The sequence below is a fragment of the Microcaecilia unicolor genome, chromosome 6, assembly GCF_901765095.1.
Source record: "Microcaecilia unicolor chromosome 6, aMicUni1.1, whole genome shotgun sequence".
In the NCBI taxonomy this organism is placed as follows: Eukaryota; Metazoa; Chordata; class Amphibia; order Gymnophiona; family Siphonopidae; genus Microcaecilia; species Microcaecilia unicolor.
In genome coordinates, this window is record NC_044036.1 from 122988819 (window position 1) to 123009208 (window position 20390).

A 20390-nucleotide genomic window follows, 5' to 3' on the forward strand; every position below is an offset into this window, starting at 1 on the left:
GGGTTTTGCCACCAAGTATTAGGTCTTGTTTGCCAGAGGGATTAAATACTTATTTCCCTCTGCAGAATGCAAATAAATTCATATACTTTCCACAATGTGATTTTCCGGATTTAATTTGTGATGTGCTATCTCTCACTGTTACCAATAACCTACCCTTCAATTATGGGCTGCTCATGTCTTTGTCAGTGGGCAAACTTACAAAATCAGCAAGGGATCAAATACTTATTTCCACCACTGTATGCAGGCAACATTTTGCTTTTGTTTCACACTACTCCAGTGAATCCTGATATTACTCCTATTCAAAATTGTTTATTACATAGTAGAGACCTGGCTTCGTGACCATCGCCTAGTTTTAAATCGGGATAAAACTATGGCATTATGGTCTGGTCATTTCTTATATCCTGATAACATTTTATCGTTATTTGGTACTACTATTAGAAACAAAAGTTACTGCCTTTTGTTATCTCAGGGTTTTGTTGGATTCTCGTATCTCAGCGGTATGTAAGTCAGGTTTTTTTTTGTTTTATGGCAGCTGCGTTCAATTGGGGCCTTTTTTTTATCGTAGTGCCTTTCACTCATTTATCATATCCCCTTTTCCATCAAGGTTGGATTATTGTAATATTGTTTATTTAAGGTTACCCCAGTGTGCTCTCAAGAAACTTCAGACACTGCAAAGCTCTGAAATTCCTCTTTTGTGTAATTTGAAGAAATCAGATCACATTAGTCAATCATTCAAACAGCTTCATTGGTTGCCTGTTAAATCTCATGTTATTTTCAAACTACTTCTTTTAACTTTTAAAGCTTTTCAAATTGGTAATCCTGGTTATTTGGCAGTACTTATGGTTCCTTGTTCTCCTGGACATGTTCTTCGATCGCAGAATGACCACCGTTTGTTCCTTCCGGGCCCTCACATTGCTAGACTGGAATGTACATGGTGTGCATTTTTCTTTCAGGCCACTGCTGTTTGCAACTCTGTTCTCTAGTAAAAGTGAGTTATCTTTGAAATTCTTTAAGATTAAAGTGAAGACTTGACTCTTCCAGCAAGCTTTTGAAGGAAACTGATTTGTAGTACATTGGGGATGGACTGTGCTACCTTGAGTATTGTATATTTTTTTGTGTTGTATTGATTGTTTTTTACTTTTCTATTATGAACTTTGGAGTTAATTTCTTTTATGTATATTTTTAGTTTGTAAGCCGCTTTGATCTACAGTGTGGTGGTTAAAGGTAATATAGTAAGTCTTAATAAATGAATAAATCTGAAAGACGCACAGCTTGCTCGTCCAGAGACAGTTCCGCGACTCCCCTGCCAGAACTGCTTGCCTGAACCGTGCAGAACAGCTAGTTAGTGTGGGAAAAGAGAACTGCACATGGTCCAAAGTGAGTCCCAAATTGGCTAGACAAATTCTGTGGAAGCAGACTCTGTCCTTCCCTCTCTTGCACAACCTGGAGCAGAGAGACAGGGGCTATGGATGGTGAGACTGCTTCAGAAACCTTAATGCCAGCTGTGAGATGGCATAGACTTTACAGCTGAAAGAGCGCCCTTGTTTGACATGCTGTATGCTTAGCATTGGGGAGGAATAGGGAATCTCCTCATCAGCATGCCATTTGCATGCTCATTGTGCTGTGAACTGGCAAGCTCATTGGTTCACGCGCTTGCCATCTCTGAGCATTTGGCGCTAGCAGATGTGGGCACTAGTCCGGCGCTAATGGCCTCTAGCGCCCGCATTTGCTTCTGAGCATCGGGGTCTTAGAGTACTAATATACAAACAAATCTTGGCCAGAGATGGGGAAGCAGTAGAGCTAGAGGACATAAATTGAGGTTGCAGGGTGGTAAACTAATGAGAAACAGGTGGGAAATACTTTTTCACGGAGACGGTGGTGGATGCCTGGAATAGTCTTCCAGTTGAGGTAGTGCAGACAAAAACAGTAATGGAATTCAAAAATGAGGAGCTCTATAAACAGTAGAAAGAGGATGAAATCAAAACAAAACTTAAATGACCTCATTGCAGTTGATGTGTTATGATGGGCAGGAGTGGTGTTTAGACAGCAGCTCCAATAGCTGGGAAATAAGGCCAGTGCTGGGCAGACATCTGCAGTTTGAAAATGGCAGATTTACTGATCAGGGCCAAATATGCATCTTTTATTTTGCCTTGTTGGGCAGACTAGATGGACCCTGCCGCTCTTTACTATATTACTATGTTAAGAGCAGTGGCATAGCTACGTGGGGCCACAGGGGCCTGGGCCCCCCTAGATTTGGCCCTGGATTCCCCTGCCGACGAATCTCTTGACCCCCCTCCCTCCGCTGCCGTCGGCTACCTTTGCTGGCGGGGGACCCCAACCCCCACCAGCCGAGGTCCTCTTCTTCCGGCACAAGGCTTCGTTCTGTTTCTGTGAGTCTGACGTCCTGCACATACAACGTGTGGGACATCAGACTCACAGAAACAAAACAAAGCCTTGTGCGAGAAGAAGAGGACCTTGGCTGGCGGGGGTTGGGGTTCCCCCGCCAGCAAAGGTAGTCGACTGTGGCGGGGGAGGGTTGTCAGCAGGAGGGGGGGGTCGAGAGGGTCATCGGCGGGGGGGGGGGTGTCAAAGTTGGTGGTGGTGGTGGTGGCGGGGGAGGCTAAAATGTGCCCCCTCACCTTGGGCTCTGGATCCCCCTCCCGCCGAAGTCTGGCTACGCCCCTGGTTAAGAGGCTGATGGAGGGGTTCATGTTTTGTATTTTTCCATAGTGGGCTGGGGTAACTACATCAGAAGATAGCATAGATACACTTACCATTCTGTCTGCTGATGCTTTTACTGTGTGATAAATGTCTGCCTATATAGGCTGTATCCACAACAGGCTTTGCATTTACCATGTATTAATTTTGGACCTAACACATGGTAAGTAGAAAAAATTAATGCACTTGAGTGAATTAACTGCACAATATCCAGGAACCAGTGCCCGTTTTATAGAATTTGATTTATGAATGTTCTTCATGCGGGCAAGCACTGGAGGAAGATCCTTACAGAAAATCTATGTCACTACTGTCAGTTTGAAATTTTGCAGACCAATCTGGCATATGATCAGAGGGAAAAGATTTCCACTTTAGACTCCAGTAACTACTCTGACAAGGATGAATGCATTTTTAGAATAGGGGTTGGGCAGATTTCTTCTTCTTGTCATAGAAATTCATTTTTTTTAAACATTTTTTTAACAATGCGGCTAATTTGGACAATTTGAAGACTCCTAATCACTAACATCTCAAAAAACAATTTTTGTATACTAATAAAAATGAAATAAAATGGTAGCATCCCAGTTTGAGTTCTACGGACCATAGAAAGCTATGTGGAATCTAAGGTAAACACTGGAGGTAGCAAGCACGAATAGCTCATTATTTGGAAGCAGCAGAAGGCACTAAGTGAATCATATTAATCAACTGGTAAACATTTTCTGCCCTTTGTGTGTGGTAATCTTGCCAAGATTCTGGAACTTTTGGAACGGCAACATAAAAGGTAAAATGTTCTGTATTCAATACCATCATAAAGCATCAGTCTAAGGCTGTGGTTCCCAAACGTTTTTGGTTCTTGGCACCCTTAGTATCTGAACAATTTTTCCTGGCACCCCCCCTCCCAGCCACAGAGGACTCCACACTCTCCCCCCCCCCCCCGGCCACATAGGTTTCCCTTTCCCTGCAGCCCCCTCCTCTCCAGCACATCTCTCCTCCCTGAAAGTTCAGCACACCTCTCCATTCCCTGCATTCCCCCTTCTCCCAGAAAGTCCAGCACACCATTCCCTGTAGCCCCTCTCCTCCCATAAGTCCAGCACACATCTCACTTCCCCAAATCCAGCATCACTCGTTACCTTCCTACTCGCAGGTCCAGGATCGCTGCCGCTTTCTTCTTCTTCCCCTGCCGCCGTTGCAGTGCTATCAGCTTACATACATTTTCGGGCTGTCCGCGATTCACACAGGCACTGCGGGTACTTCTCTGTGCCGTGTCCAGCCCTCTTTGATGCAACTTCCTGTTCTGAGGGCTTGACCCGGCAGAGGGGAGATATGATAGATGTCTATAAAATAATGAGTGGAGTTGAACGGGTAGATGTGAAGCATCTGTTTATGCTTTCCAGAAATACTAGGACTAGGGGGCATGCGATGAAGCTACAAAGTAGTAAATTTAAAATGAATCGGAGAAAGTTTCTTCACTGAACATGTAATTAAACTCTGGAATTCGTTGCCAGAGAATGTGGTAAAGCCAGGTAGCTTAGCAGAGTTTAAAAAAGGTTTGGGCGGCTTCCTAAAGGAAAAGTCCATAGGCCATTATTAAATTGGACTTGGGGGGTGGGGAAAATCCACTATTTCTGGGATAAGCAGTATAAAATGTTTTGTACTTTTTTGGGATCTTGCCAGGTATTTGTGACCTGGATTGGCCACTGTTGGAAACAGGATACTGTGCTTGACAGACCTTTGGTCTGTCCCAGTATGGCAATACTTATGTAGGGAAGTCCCTGCAGTGCCTGTGTGAATCGTGGACAGCCAGAAAATGTAAGCTGCAAGCACTGCAGCGGCGTCAGGAGAAGAAGAAGAAGGAGGAAGTGGCTGATTCCAGACCTGCAAGAGGGGAAAGTAGGTAGCCATGCTGGATTGTGGGCAGCAGGAGGGAGGTCAGGATTTGCCGCTGCACCCCTAAGAGTTCGCTGCAGTGCACCAGGGTGCCGCGGCACACAGTTTGGGAACCGCTGCTCTAAGGACTGCCCTGGCATAGGAGTGAGGTTCATTGTTGTCATGGTATGCACAAAACTAACCCAATTTGGAGACATTTCTTCTTTAGGGGGTGTTTTACTAAGGTGCGCTAGCATTTTTGGCATGTGCTAAAAATAGACATGCGCTAAATGCTAGAGAAGCCAATGTATTCCTATGGGCATATCTAGCGTTTAGCTCACACCTAGTTTTAGTGCGCGCTAAAAATGCTAGCGCACCTTAGTAAAAGACCCCTTACTGATATGCACAAGACAAAAATTTTCAGTTTGGGCTTCTTTTTATGATTTTTGGCCATTATTTGGGTTTGATTCACTTATTTGTTTTAATGACCAAAAAAAATATTTCACATGCATTAGAACTTTAACACATGCTACTTGACTTACTATGCATTGTCCTGCATGAGTTCATTTAGCTGCCCCTGCAGCTCAGTGTACTACCACGGTGACACTGTTCCAGCCAACTCCTGTTGCAGCTGCTCGGTGTAGCCCTGGGTCTGGACTGTCAGGTGAATTTGGTCCTTGACTTCTTGCTGCTGCTGCACCTGCTCCCTTATTAGGTATCAGCTGCTTAGCTTTCTCATTCATTTCATAGGCCAGCCAAGTCTTCATGTTCTCAAAATGATCAACTGCGACACTGTCCTTCAGCTGTCCCTGTTGTACCTGCAACATGCAGGTTACCTTCTCCTTTTCACTTTCACAAATGTTTTATTCCCCAGATAGCTCTTGGTATTCCCTTTTGAGCTGCCCCTTCTTCTCCTCCTCCTCCTCCCAGCGCAGTTCTTCCACTAGACACTTATGCTGCCTTAGCTGGCCATATAACTGACTCCTTCAACCAAGGCACTTTCATATGGCTCTTGGAGCACTTCAAAATCGTGTCTGGGACTTTGTAAGGTATCTAACATTCTTTGCTTCCACTTCTTACTCGCATTGTCTCTTTCAAGTCTTTCACTTGCCAAGATTGCTCTCCATTTTCTATTAGGACCTGAGCCTCTTAAGTTGTGAGCTCAGTAATTAGATATTGCCCCTTTCTTGCCTTTGTTTGAGCTTTACTAATTTGGTTTACCAAGACAGAGTGCCATTCCTCCAGTGACCTTCTCTTGCTTCTTAGTCAGGTCCTACGTTTTCTTTATCTTTTAGATGTTTCTACCTTGGCCACATGAGCCCAATTGACTTCTCTGGCTTCCCTCAAAAAGTTTTTTAATCTGCTCAACCATTTGGGTGAGCTCTGTGCTCCTGTCGTTTTAGCTAGGATTCAGCACGAGGAGGTAGGGACATTGAATTCCAGAGAGCAGGTTCGGCAAAATAGAATGCTTGGTATCTAGTAGTTTCTAAGATTGCTTGTTTAGGGTTTGGAATGACAAGGTGATGGTCATTTAAGGAGCGGAGTGAAGGTGAGGGAACATAGGAAATAGTAAAGGTTGAGAGGTAATCCAGGAGGACTATCCAAAGGGCCTTAAAAGTAAGAAGTAATATTTTATAAACAGTTTTATGTTCTATAGGAAGCCAGTGGTGTTTTTGGAGTAATGGGGAGACATGGCATGCATTGCAAAGAAGTCTCTTGCCAGGGTTTCCTATCCATTTGTCATTTTTCTCCCTTCTGTTTCTTTCAGTTTTCTTCAATTTATTTTTCTGCCTCTGTCCAGATTTAATTCATTCTTACTATCCAGTCTTTAATTTCCTTCTTTTTACTTCATCTACTTATGGCTTTTCATCTTTCCCTCACCTTTGTTCTCCCCTATGCCCCTCCCTCTTATTCTCCAGTCTTTCACTAACTCTATCCTCTCCCCCTTCCATTCCAGCATCTCCCCTCTTTCTTTCCCTACCCCTCCACCCAGCGTATTCCCTGTTTCTCCCCATTCTTCCAGTGTCTCCCCTTCTTTCTCTTTGCATCCTCCCATCCAGTGTCTCCTCTTTCTCTCAGTACCCTTCCACCCAGCGTCTTCCCCCTCTCTCACTACCCTTCCATCCTGTATCTTCTCTTTCTCTTCCTACCCTTCCATCTAGTGTCTCCCCTCTTTCTCTCCCCATCCTTCCAGTGTCTCTCCCTCTTTCTCTATGCAGCCTTCCATCCAGCATCTTCTCTTTCTCTCCATACCCCTCCATTCAGCGTCTTCTCTTTCTCTCTCTACCCTTCCATCCAGTGTCTCCTTATCCTTCCAGTGTCTCCCCCCTCTTTCTCTGTGTATTGTTCCATCCAGCATCTCCTCTTTCTCTTCCTACCCTTCCATCCAGCGTCTTCCCTCTTTCTCTCCCCATCCTTCCAGTGTCTTTCCTCTGCATCCTCCCATCCTGTATCTTTCCTCTTTCTGCCCCCATCCTTCCAGCACCTTCCCTTTTTCTCTCTCCATCCTTCCAGTCAGCCAGTGTCTCCCCCTTTCTCCCCATCTTTCTACCCAGTATCTTCTGCAGCCCTTTTCCATGTGTGTCCCCTCTTTCTCTCTCCATCTTTCCATTCATCACCTCTCTCTCTACTCCTCTTCCAGCTAGGTCCCCACTTTTCTGTCTTTTTCTTCCCTTCTCTCCATTCAACATTTCCTGCCTCTTTCTCCACACCCCTCCCCTCCCCTCTTATATGGCATCTTCTGTTCTGGGCTGGCCACTGCTGTTTCTCCCAATGAAGAACAGCAGCAGCTGCGGGAAAACAACAAATAGGAAATGAGGTCATCTGCCTCGGAACGGGAAGTTGATGTCACTGGTGGCAGGGGACCGGCAGAGCCGACAGTGCATGCCTGAAGGCTCCAGCCCCTTGCTTGCTGTTTGCAGTTTTGCCATCGCTGCTGCTCATCGGGAAAAGCAGCAGCAGCAGCGGTGTGGTAGTGCAGTGTCTCAAAGCTGAGTGGGAGAATTTCCTGGTTTGGTGGGAGTGCGGGAGATGACCTGCCAAAGCAAGGAGTCTCCCGCTCAATGCGGGAGACTTGGCAGGTCTGTTGGCACGCCTAAATGTAGGTTGTGTTGATGGTAGGTATGAACCTGTTTGCCTAAATGCGACAAGCAATACATGCAACTCAAAGTATTCTATCGGCTGAGCAGGTGTGTGGGAGACACGCCCATGTCTCACTCATGCTCCTACCATGTGTACGCCCCCTTGCACTTACATGCTACAGCAGTTATGTGCATCCTTATGGGTTAGTGCCTACGGTGCTTAAAGATATAAGTGCTAATTTACCCTACATTTACTTGTGCTATGCACACCAAAGTACAGGCACACAGAGAATTGTTCTTTAAACGTTAAATAGCATATCTTGCAATTCAGCTCTAATGATGTCATCACCATGTACAAGTAGATTGCAGTTTCAGATTACAAGGTACTGTAAGCAAAACCTGCTGAAAAAGTAAAATTCTTCTGTGTGGTACAGTCTATCACATATCAAAAGCAAGAATCCTCAACAGACTTTTTAACCCATTCTCATCAATGAGACATGTATTTTTAGTAGGCAATACGGTAAGTATGCAACTTTAGCTTAAAAATTGCAAAATATTGACCCCCACATATGTGTGGCTTTAATCACTTTAAACAATTGTGATAGTCCAGTCTCCAGATAAAGCCAAATCAAAGGGGTCATTTGCCACAAAAATATGTTTGCAGTGAACTTTCATGTTACAGATTTTTCCTGAGGTAAAATGTATTTTGGAAAGTTCTTTTTTGTGAGGATTATTTCCTTTTAGTAATGAATATCTTTTTCATTTTCAGGTAGAACACCAGTATTCACACAAATTTACTGTGACGGTATTAAGGGCAGTCAATGTCACCAAAGGGACATTTGGGGATATGCGTGAGTAACCATTATTTTACTGTTCTTCACAACCTCCTTGTTCAAAATAAGTCATTTATTCTGGAGGGTAAATATACCACAATATATTTTTTTTCTGGAATAATCTGGATATAGAATGGGTTCGGGGGAAGATAAATAGCTTATATGTTGAGATCAGAATAAAAGACAAATGAAAAAGCACAATGAGCCTCCAAGGTTGTTTTGGCATCTAAGGTTTATTGAAGAACTCAACATGGGCTATGTTTTGGCAAAGCCTGCGTCAAGGGTCTTTTAAAACAATCTAAAATAAAATACATTCATAAAGTGCGCTAATCTGTTAGCACACGGTAATGTAGCAGCACTAACCGATTAATGCAGAACACGTCCACTATCCCCCCAGCACTAAAAAGTAACTTTTTACTTTTAGCGCATGGGTAGCCCATGTACATCCAAAAATTATCATGGGACGCCTCAGTGCATTCCGTTGTAAGGCATTTTCTGCTGTGGTAAGCACACGTTAGTGTTTACTGCAGCACAGTAAAAGACCCCTATATAAATAATATAAGTAGCAAACAATAAAAATCATTAGAAATTACCATAAATGTCACAATCAAGGTGTTATTTCTTATTCCTTCAATTAGCAACAGGTAAAGTCAACACACATAGGGCCAAATTCTATGTATGGAGCAAAGAAAATGTGCTTAGCGCTATTCTATAAACCTTACCTAAAGTTAGGCGCGGTTTATGTAATACGCATAGCGCCCATCCCTGCAACTAAAATTTAGGCGCAACTATTTACACCGATGAAACCCTGGTATAAATACCTGCGCCTAACTTATTCTATAACAGTGTGCATAAATATTAGGAATGCCCATGCTCCACCTATGTCCCTCCAATGTCCAAGCCCCCTTTTGCAGTCCGCATGTATACATTAAGGTGGAAACTGGCTGATGCATAGAATGATATAAAATTAGGAATAGAGATAGTGGTCAAAATGTATACCATTGTGTAGTGTAGTGGTCACAAATATATACCGTTGTGAAAAGGAGGGTGAAAATAGTTGATCATATTAAATATATTTAGATGTTAATATCTGCCAGTGAGAAAATGTGTTTATGAATAATATGCTATACTGAAAATAAACCATAACTGAAACCTTACCAAAAGAGTTAAATCAAATGGCTAAATACAAATAAATAAATAAATAAATAATTAGCTTTGCCAAGATTCACTATTAAGACAATGAATAGAAACAAACAAACTAACAAAAAATCTCCTTAATATACTGCTGCATACAATTATGGGCTTAGCGCAAGGGAAAGTCCTACATTAAAATGTGTTAAGCCCATTCTTTAGCACATTTTGGTTAAAGTTCTGTATCTGGAAAAAATTATACTAGAGCAATGATCCTAGATTTTAGAATGGGTGGCATATGTCCTGGAGAGAGAACAACTATGGAAAATAATAACAAGCAAAGGCAAAATTACAAAGGAGTATGCCTACTAAAGGGTGCTAGGAAATGGGCTTTGCATGTGCTAATGTGAGACTTTTCCACCCGCTAAGACAATTTCCACCGTGCCCGTGAAATGGTACACGTTCAGGTTTTTATTTGTTTATTTCAGGTTGTGCACTGATGTTCACATAAACACACGTATTTAGGTCAGGGCTCCCGCGTTATGGATGCACTAACCAGTTAGTGTGTGCAAATGTCGACATGCTATATGATTAGCATATCCATGCCCATTTTTCACCCCGACACATCCTCTCAAAAAAATAAATACAGAAATATAAATAATACACGATTAGCGCGTGCAAAAAGGTTACTTAACACATAATGCTTTAATATGCTTTGTGGTAAGTGTTTTTCTCTGAGGACAAGCAGACCATATTCTCACATGTGGGGTGATGTCATCCGTGCCACCTGGTGTGGAATGCTTAAAAAGTGTAATACAGCTTTAAATACATGCGACAATGTCCCCACCACCATGTGTGGGTGCTTTCCTGCCCGCTGCAAGAGTGCAGGACCAGCAGTCTTCTTCCATCCACTGTAAAGAGAAGATGTGCTGCTACACAGCTCCCTCACTGCGTCTGATGTGATTTCATGTATGATGCAGCTTTCTATGCCTTCCCAGCAGGATTTTCCAGTTCTTCTTTGTTTCTTTCCCCAATTGGGTGTTTTCTGCTCACCTCACGTTTTAGCTTAATTTTTCCCCACTTATAAGTTTTTTTCTTTAATTTTTTGCACTCAATAGGCCCTCTTAGGCCTGAGCTCCTGTCAGGCTTTCCATACTTATTTTTCTTGGTGATTTGCCCCTTTTTAAGGTAACCATCGAGTCGTTTGGTTTGGCTATTTTCCCCTCCATGTCATCGAAGGTTCTCAGTGGCTTCAAGTGATGTGCCCAGTGCAGTCGGACCATTTCTGGTAAAGACAGTGTGTGGGGCCTGAACATATCCCTTCCAGCTGTGTTCTTTGCCTTTGTATGAAGAAAAGGACTGAGCTGGCCAGAGAGGTTCAGAAAGAGAAAAGTTGTGGAGCCTGGTCCAAATCCTTGATGTCTGCATCAGTATCGACATAGAGCCTTTCACCGGCATCGTGTGCATCGGTCCCTATGGCTCCTAAGCCCTTATCAGACAATGGGAGTGGTTGTGCATCGAGAAGGTCTCCACCTGCCTCGATGTTGACTGCTGTGCAGGGCCCCTGTGACTGGTCAGCATTGGACCCAACACTGAGAAGGCATGGGGATTCGACGTCATCCTTATCGGTACTGAGGAGCATTGATGTCCGGCATTGGGGGAAGGCCAAGAAGCATTGACACTAATCCGCCTTGATGCATGGTGCCAAGAGTACCGTGGCACCGAGGGATCCAGTCCCTGAGAAGTATCAGAACTGGGAGGAGCACTTTCACTCCATTGTGGAGGCACCAATGCTTGGGTCTCCATGCAGCCAGGCACCTGCACCAACCCCAACGGTTCAGCAGGCTGCTTCTCAACTGATTCCCCAGCCTTTCCCAATGGCGGCCCTTGATAAGCGCATCCAGGCTGTACTCCATCAGCATTTAGCGTGGCTCCTTCAGGAGAATGCATTGTGATTTGGGGTGCTTGCACCAGCCTTTCCTCTTCCTGCTGCTCCGTAAGGCCCTCAGGCTGAGGTGAAGCTTCCGACCCCTAGTGCTGCATGTGGTACTGACGTCGACAGTTGCCCATGCTGGCACCCCTTTGATGACGGTGGAGGAAGCCTTCCTGGAGTTATGGGTAGAGCCTACACCTTGATGCCCCTCCATACAAGGACATAGTTCCTCTTTCTTGAAGCAGGCTCGGTCTCAGTCCTCCCATGAGGAGCTCTTTGCTGACACTGATGAGAAGCACTTACAGACGTCTGATGAGGACCCTAGGTATTTCTCGGAGGAGGAGACCTATGGTATCCCATCTGACCCCTCCCCTCCAGAGGAAAGGAAGAAATCTCCACCCGAGTGCCTTTCCTTCCCAGGTTTTGCCTGGGAAATGGTGGCTTCCATTCCAGTTCATTTGGAGACGGAGGATGAGCCCAGGGCGGAGATGTTTGAGGTCCTGGAGTACGTCTCTCTGCCTAGAGAGGCCATGACAGTCCCACTTCACCAGTTCCTGAATGATATTCAGATGAAGAACTGGGAGTCCGCTCTGTCAGTCCCTATCCTGCCCCCCCCCCAAAAAAAAAAAATTGATACTATGTATGGAATCCAAAGTTCCCCAGGTTTTGACAGGCTTCAGTTGCCTTATCATTCCCAGGTAGTGGAGTCCATGCTCAAAAGATCCAGGAGTTCCAGGGACTATGGTTCAGCGCCACTGGACAGAGAAGCTCAAACCTTGGATTCTTTTGGGTGGAGGATGTATCACGTCTCTATGCTAATCTCCCACATTCAATCTTACCAGCTCTACATGAGCTTTTTTCTTAAAGAACATGGTGCACAGTATGTCTGATTTGGCAGACTCTCCAACTGGAGCAGGCTGAATCTTGTTGCCAGCTGGTCAAGCAGCAGAAGATGCATCATAAGTTCTTGGCCAGGGCTTACGATGTGGCATCCCGCATCTCTGCCCAGAGTATAGCGATGTGTAGTCTGTCATGGCTGTGTGTCTCTGACTTTGACCCTGTGGTCCAGCAGAGATTACAGGATGCCACTTGCTAGTTGAGATAACCTTTTTGGAGAGAAAGTGGAGGTGGTCGCTGATGTCAAGAAACACACTGACACCATTGATACTCTCTCCCGCCAGGCACCTTCTGCTCCTTCCTCCTTAAGGAGGTTTTTGGGCAAGTCAAAGAGGGGTTCCTGCTACTCAGAGGCATAGTTATGATACTACTTCTCACCAGCCTCAGCAGGTTCAACCCCAGCACGCTCGTTCTCATCAACAGCTTGCACCCAAGGCCCAGCTGGCTCCCCAGTCAAAACGGGAAATGAGTTTTTGACTGACTCCAGCCAGGATCAGGTGACCCTCAGGGGGAGGAATGCTGGCTTCGGCCTAACCCCTGGTAAGCCTTTTCTTGGTTGAGAGGTGCCCAGCTCTCCCACCGGTTGCCTTCTCAGGTGCCGTGGAGGACTTGCAGCTCATCTGCATATCCTCAGAGCCTTCGCCGGAGTGACTCCCAGGTCCGTTCCGATCCACTCGGGGCCTCTGCTCAAGGTGCCGCGCGCCATTAGGCGCGCGAAAGCTTTCCTTCTAATAAGTTCTGGGAGAAGAGGATATTTCTCTGGTAAGTGAACAAATTTTGCTTGTGCTTTCGGAACTTGAAGATTGGGGTTTAAAGGAGGAACTGTAAGTTAGTGATAGGCTGATATCCTTAATACCTTAGCAAGTTTTAAATTATGGAAAAACTCAAAAAACACTAAGATGGAGTCAGCAGTCCAGCAGCGAGAGGGGTGCTATCCAGTCTTTTGCATTGAGTGTCACATGTATGATTATCTCCCAATTGGTGAGGTGTCATATGTGTGTGCCCGATGCAAAGAGCTCCTAGCTCTCAGAGAACGTGTCCGTTCTCTTGAGGCTAGAGTAGCAGACTTGATGGAGCTGAGGGAGACAGAGAGGTACATAGAGGAGACCTACAGGGATGTTGTAGAGAAGTCCCACCTCCAGTCAGGTAGCCCCTGTGCTACCTTGGAGGAGGGAGGTCTCCTAGAAGGAGAGCATCACCCTGGTGAAGTAGGAAGTACTCCTGTAGCCAGGACCTGCCCACCAGGGGATGTATTATCCTTTCGCACCGAGGATATATCTCCAAATGTTGCCCGGGAGGGAAAGGTTAGGACAGCTGTTGTACTGGGTGATTCGATCATTAGGCATATAGATAGCTGGGTGGCTGGTGGACGTGAGGATCGCCTGGTGACTTGCCTGCCTGGTGCGAAGGTGGCGGACCTCACGCATCACCTAGATAGGATTTTAGATAGTGCTGGGGAGGAGACGGCTGTCTTGGTACATGTGGGTACTAATGACATAGGAAAATGTGGGAGAGAGGTTCTGGAAGCAAAATTTAGGCTCTTAGGTAGAAAGCTGAAATCCAGATCCTCCAGGGTAGCATTTTCTGAAATGCTACCTGTGCCACGCGCAGGGCCCAAGAGACAGGCAGAGCTCCAGCGTCTCAATGCGTGGATGAGACGATGGTGCAGGGAGGAGGGCTTTAGATTTGTTAGGAACTGGGCAACATTCTGGGGAAGGGGGAGCCTATTCCGAAAGGATGGGCTCCATCTTAACCAGAGTGGGACCAGGCTGCTGGCATCGGCGTTTAAGAAGGAGATAGAGCAGCTTTTAAACTAGAAATGGGGGGAAGGCCGACAGTCGCTCAAAAGAGCATGGTTCGGGATAAGGTATCTTTCAAAGATATCACCATAACAGGGAAGATAGAGTATCCTGATAGTGAGGTTGCAAAAGAGATTGTAGTAGATCGGGTATCTTTAAATAACAATAAAAATCAGACAAAAGATTGCCAATTAATACTGTCAAGTACTAAGCATGATGTACTTAGGAACAACAAACATAGTTTGAAATGTCTGTATGCGAATGCCAGGAGCCTAAGAAATAAGATGGGGGAGTTGGAATATATTGCACTAAATGAAAAATTAGATATAATAGGCATCTCTGAGACCTGGTGGAAGGAGGATAACCAGTGGGACACTCTCATACCGGGGTACAAATTATATCGTAGTGATAGGGTGAATCGGATTGGTGGAGGGGTAGCATTGTATATTAACGAGAGCCTTGAATCAAATAGATTGAAAATTCTGCAGGAAACAAAACACTCCTTGGAATCACTGTGGATTGAAATTCCATGTGCAAAGGGGAAAAGGATAGTGATAGGAGTGTACTACCGTCCGCCTGGCCAGGACGAACAGACGGATGCGGAAATGTTAAAGGAAATCAGGGACGCAAACAAACTGGGCAACACAATAATAATGGGGGATTTCAATTACCCGCATATAGACTGGGTTAATGTAACATCTGTACACGCAAGGGACATAAGATTTCTTGATGAAATCAAGGACAGCTTCATGGAACAGCTAGTTCAGGAGCCGACAAGAGAAGGAAAAATACTAGACTTAGTCCTTAGTGGTGCTCATGATCTAGTGCTGGGGGTAACGATACGAGGGCCGCTTGATAACAGTGATCATAATATGATCGGTTTTGATATTGGCATTGAAGGAAGTGAAACTAGGAAATCAAGTACGCTAGCGTTTAACTATAGAAAAGGTGATTACGACAAAATGAGAAAAATGGTGAAAAAAAGACTGAAAGGAGCAGCTCGCAGAGTAAAAAACTTGCATCAGGCGTGGATGCTGTTTAAAAACACCATCCTGGAGGTTCAGGACAAATATATTCCACGTATTAGAAAAAAGGGAAAAAAGACTAAACGTCAGCCGGCGTGGCTAAACAGTAAGATAAAGGAAATCATTAGAGCCAAAAAACAATCCTTCAGAAAGTGGAGAAGAGAACCAACTGAAAGTAACAGGATAGATCATAAGGAATGCCAAGCCAAATGCAAAGCGGAGATAAGGAGGGCAAAAAAGGACTTTGAGAAGAAATTAGCGTTGGAAGCAAAAATACATAGTAAAAATTTTTTTAGATACATTAATAGCAGGAAACCGGCCAAAGAGTCGGTTGGGCCGCTGGACGAAAATGGTGTTAAAGGGGCGATCAAGGAGGACAAAGCCGTAGCGGAGAAATTAAATGAATTCTTTGCTTCGGTCTTCACCGAGGAGGATTTGGGGGGGGACACCGGTGCCGGAAAGAATATTTGAAGCGGGGGAGTCGGAGAAACTAAACAAATTCTCTGTAACCTTGGAGGATGTAATGGGTCAGTTCAGCAAGCTGAAGAGTAGTAAATCACCGGGACCTGATGGTATTCATCCCAGAGTATTAATAGAACTAAAAAATGAACTTGCGGAGCTACTGTTAGAAATATGCAATCTGTCCCTAAAATCGAGTGTAGTACCGGAAGACTGGAGGGTAGCCAATGTTACTCCGATTTTTAAGAAGGGTTCCAGAGGAGATCCGGGAAATTATAGACCGGTGAGTCTGACGTCGGTGCCGGGCAAGATGGTGGAGGCTATTATTAAGAATAAAATTGCAGAGCATATACAAAAACATGGACTGATGAGACAAAGTCAGCACGGATTTAGTGAAGGGAAGTCTTGCCTCGCCAATCTAATGCATTTTTTTGAGGGGGTAAGCAAACATGTGGACAATGGGGAGCCTGTTGATATTGTATATCTGGATTTTCAGAAGGCGTTTGACAAAGTGCCGCACGAAAGACTCCTGAAGAAATTGCAGAGTCATGGAATCGGAGGTAGGGTATTATTATGGATTAAGAACTGGTTGAAAGATAGGAAGCAGAGAGTAGGATTGCGTGGCCAGTATTCTCAGTGGAGGAGGGTAGTTAGTGGGGTCCCGCAGGGGTCTGTGCTGGGTCCGTTGCTTTTTAATGTATTTATAAATGACCTAGAGATGGGAATAACTAGTGAGGTAATTAAATTCGCCGACGACACAAAATTATTCAGGGTCGTCAAGTCGCAGGAGGAATGTGAACGATTACAGGAGGACCTTGCGAGACTGGGAGAATGGGCGTGCAAGTGGCAGATGAAGTTCAATGTTGACAAGTGCAAAGTGATGCATGTGGGTAAGAGGAACCCGAATTATAGCTACGTCTTGCAAGGTTCCGCGTTAGGAGTTACGGATCAAGAAAGGGATCTGGGTGTCGTCGTCGATGATACGCTGAAACCTTCTGCTCAGTGTGCTGCTGCGGCTAGGAAAGCGAATAGAATGTTGGGTGTTATTAGGAAGGGTATGGAGGCCAGGTGTGCGGATGTTATAATGCCGTTGTATCGCTCCATGGTGCGACCGCACCTGGAGTATTGTGTTCAGTACTGGTCTCCGTATCTCAAAAAAGATATAGTAGAATTGGAAAAGGTACAGCGAAGGGCGACGAAAATGATAGTGGGGATGGGACGACTTTCCTATGAAGAGAGGCTGAGAAGGCTAGGGCTTTTCAGCTTGGAGAAGAGACGGCTGAGGGGAGATATGATAGAAGTGTATAAAATAATGAGTGGAATGGATCGGGTGGATGTGAAGCGACTGTTCACGCTATCCAAAAATACTAGGACTAGAGGGCATGAGTTGAAGCTACAGTGTGGTAAATTTAAAACGAATCGGAGAAAATTTTTCTTCACCCAACGTGTAATTAGACTCTGGAATTCGTTGCCGGAGAACGTGGTACGGGCGGTTAGCTTGACGGAGTTTAAAAAGGGGTTAGATAGATTCCTAAAGGACAAGTCCATAGACCGCTATTAAATGGACTTGGAAAAATTCCGCATTTTTAGGTATAACTTGTCTGGAATGTTTTTACGTTTGGGGAGCGTGCCTGGTGCCCTTGACCTGGATTGGCCACTGTCGGTGACAGGATGCTGGGCTAGATGGACCTTTGGTCTTTCCCAGTATGGCACTACTTATGTACTTATGTACTTATGTAACTGTTCTGGACAACCTACTGATAGGAGGGAGCTTGAGTTTTTTTTTTTCCCAAGAAAGGTGGCTACTTATAACCACAGACCTGTGTGTTCTTCAAATTAGTCTGTCTCAGTTACACCATACAGGCGGCAAAGACCACCAAATTGCCCACCGAGAGCGTTTCACTTCAGCTCTCTTCACCAGGAGGTACTTCAAGAAGAACTCTCCATCCTTCAAAAGGTCCATGCAGTTGAGCCCTTTCCACCAGGGAAAGAAGGGAAGGAATTCTATTCCAGGTACTTCCTTGTGCCAAACAAAACAGGGGGATGTGTCCCATCCTAGACCTAAGGGCCCTGAACAAATTCCTTGCCAAAGAAAAATTCAGGATGGTTTTCCTTGGTGCCTTTCTCCCAAAGATTCAGGAAAAAAATTGGCTATGCTTTCTGGACTTAAAAGATGCCTACACTCACATCCTGATACTTCCAGGCCACAGGAAGTATCTCAGATTTTGGGTGGAACACATCACTTCCAGTACCACATGTCGCTGTTTGGCCTTGAATCAGCTCCCAGAGTTTTCACCAAATATTTAGTGGTAGTCCTAGCATCGCTACTCAGATTGTGAGTCCATGTGCTTCCCTACCTGGATGATTTGCTGGTGAAGAGCATGTGAAAGGACGGTACACAGGAGTCCATACGGAGAACTGTTCGGATGCTGGAGCTACTAGGGTTCATTTTAAACTACCCCAAGTCTCATCTGCTCCTGGTTCAGCAATTGGAGTTCATTGGAGCCCTGCTAGACACACAGCAGGCAGGAGCCTATTTCCCAATGCCAAGGGCGGATGCACTAGTCGTAATCGCAACTCAGGTTCAGGCCAGCCAGCAGATCATGGCTCAGCAGATGTTGAGGTTGTTAGGCCACATGGCCTCCATGGGTGCATGTTACACCCATGGCACATCTTCACATGAGAACTGCCCAGTGGACTCTAGCTTTTCAGTGGTGTCATGCCTTCAGGAACCTAGTGATGTCATTCAGGTGACACCGGAGTTGGTTTGGTTCCTCCTCTGATGGTTAGTTTGAACCAGTTTGGCTGTTGGACTTCTATTCCAAATTGCTCAGCCCCAGAAGGTTCTCATGGCAGATGCATCCCACCTAGGGTGAAGAGCTTTAGCTCAGGAATCAGATCTTGTGAGATCAACCTCCTGGAGCTACAGGCAATCTTGAATGCTCTAAAGGCTTTCAGAAATTTGCTGTTTGACCAAATTGTGCTAATTGAAACAGGTTGCAATGTATTACACCAACAAGCATGGGGTACCGGATCATACCCTCTGTGTGTGACAGGAGGCCACCCGTATGTGGCACTGGGCTGTCTAGAACAGGATAGTTCTCAGGGCCATATGCGTGGCGGGCAAATCCAACAGCCTGGTCAACAGACTGAATAGGGTCATGCAACCACACTAGTGGTCACTCTCTATGAGTGTTACCCGTGTGATCTTCTTAGACTGGTACACCCCCTTGGTGGATCTCTTTGCCACTCCACTCAACCACAAAGTCCCTCAGGGCACACAACAGACTAGCGTTGGATGCCTTCCTCCTTCATTGGGGGAACTGTCTTCTGTATGTGTATCCTCCCATCCCTCTTGTGGGGAAGACTTTGCTGAAACACAAGCAAGACTGAGGAACCATGATTCTGATTGCTTCTTTTTGGCCCAGGCAGAACTGGTTTCCTCTTCTTCTGGAGTTATCTTCCAAAGAACCTTGGAGATTGGAGTGTTTTCAGACTCTCATCACACAGAATGAGGGATCTCTTCTGCATACCAACCTTCAGTCCCTGGCCCTCATAGCCTGGATGTTGAGAGCTTAGAATTTCCTTCCTTGCATCTTCACAGAGTATCTCCATGGTCTTTCTGGCTTCCAGAAAAGATTTCACTAAGAGATGTTACTCTTTCAAATGGAGGAGATTTGCCATCTGATGTGAAGACAGGGCCCTAGATGCTATTTCTTGCCCTATATAGACCCTGCTTGAATACTTTCTACACCTCTCTGAGTCTGGTGTTAAGACCAACTCTGTATGGGTTTACCTCAGTGCAATTAGTGCTTACCATTACCATGTAGAAGGCAAGCCCATCTCTAGACAGCCTCTGGTTGTTCACTTTGTGAGAGGTTTGCTTTTGACAAAATCCCCTATCAAACTTCCACCTGTGTCATAGGACCTCAACTTCATCCTTACCCAGCTGATGAAAGCTCCCTTTGAGACACTAGATTCCTGTCATCTGAAGTACTTAACCTGGAAGGTCATATTTTTGGTGGCTGTTACTTCAGCTCACAGGGTCAGTGAGCTTCAGGCCCTAGTAGTGGATCTACCATACACTAAATTTCATCATAACAGAGTAGTTCTCCGCACGTACCTTAAGTTCCTGCCTAAGGTTTTGTTGGAGTTCCATCTAAACCAGTCAATTGTTCTTCCAACATTCTTTTCCAAACCTCACGCCCATCCTGGAAAAAGCGCACTGCATACCTTGGACTGCAAGCGAGCATTGACCTTTTACTTGGAGTGGACTAGGCCCTACATAAAGTCCACCCAGCTTTTTGTTTCTTTTGATCACAAGAGGATGGCAGTTGCCATTGGAGAATGCATAATATCCAATTGTGAAGACCCCACACATGGGAATGAATGGTCTGCTGTCCTCAGAGAATATCTGCTAACAGCTAAGTTTCCTTGCTTTACACATGCTAAGCACGCATTAGAGCTTAACACCCTGTAGTAGACATACCCCAAAGTGAGGCAGGAGGAGCAACTATATCAGTAAAGATTCAAATGGATCTGCAAGCATTTTGACAATAGCATCACTGATAAGTTGTTACCTTTGGTGCCGATAAATCGTGGGAATAGTTTGTAGTAGTTTCTCATGAGGAGATAGGTCACTGTTTTTCAATGCA

At 45.1% G+C, this 20390-nt stretch overlaps 1 protein-coding gene across 2 annotated transcripts in view; it reads left to right on the plus strand.

The window, feature by feature from the left end:
- Positions 1-20390, plus strand: part of PLA2G4A (phospholipase A2 group IVA) — a 220353-nt gene that overhangs the window by 33066 nt on the left and 166897 nt on the right. For both annotated transcript variants that reach the window (XM_030207544.1, XM_030207545.1), the window contains one exon: positions 8428-8509. In XM_030207544.1, coding sequence (XP_030063404.1) covers positions 8428-8509 — 82 coding nt within the window. The remainder of the gene's footprint in view (positions 1-8427; positions 8510-20390) is intronic.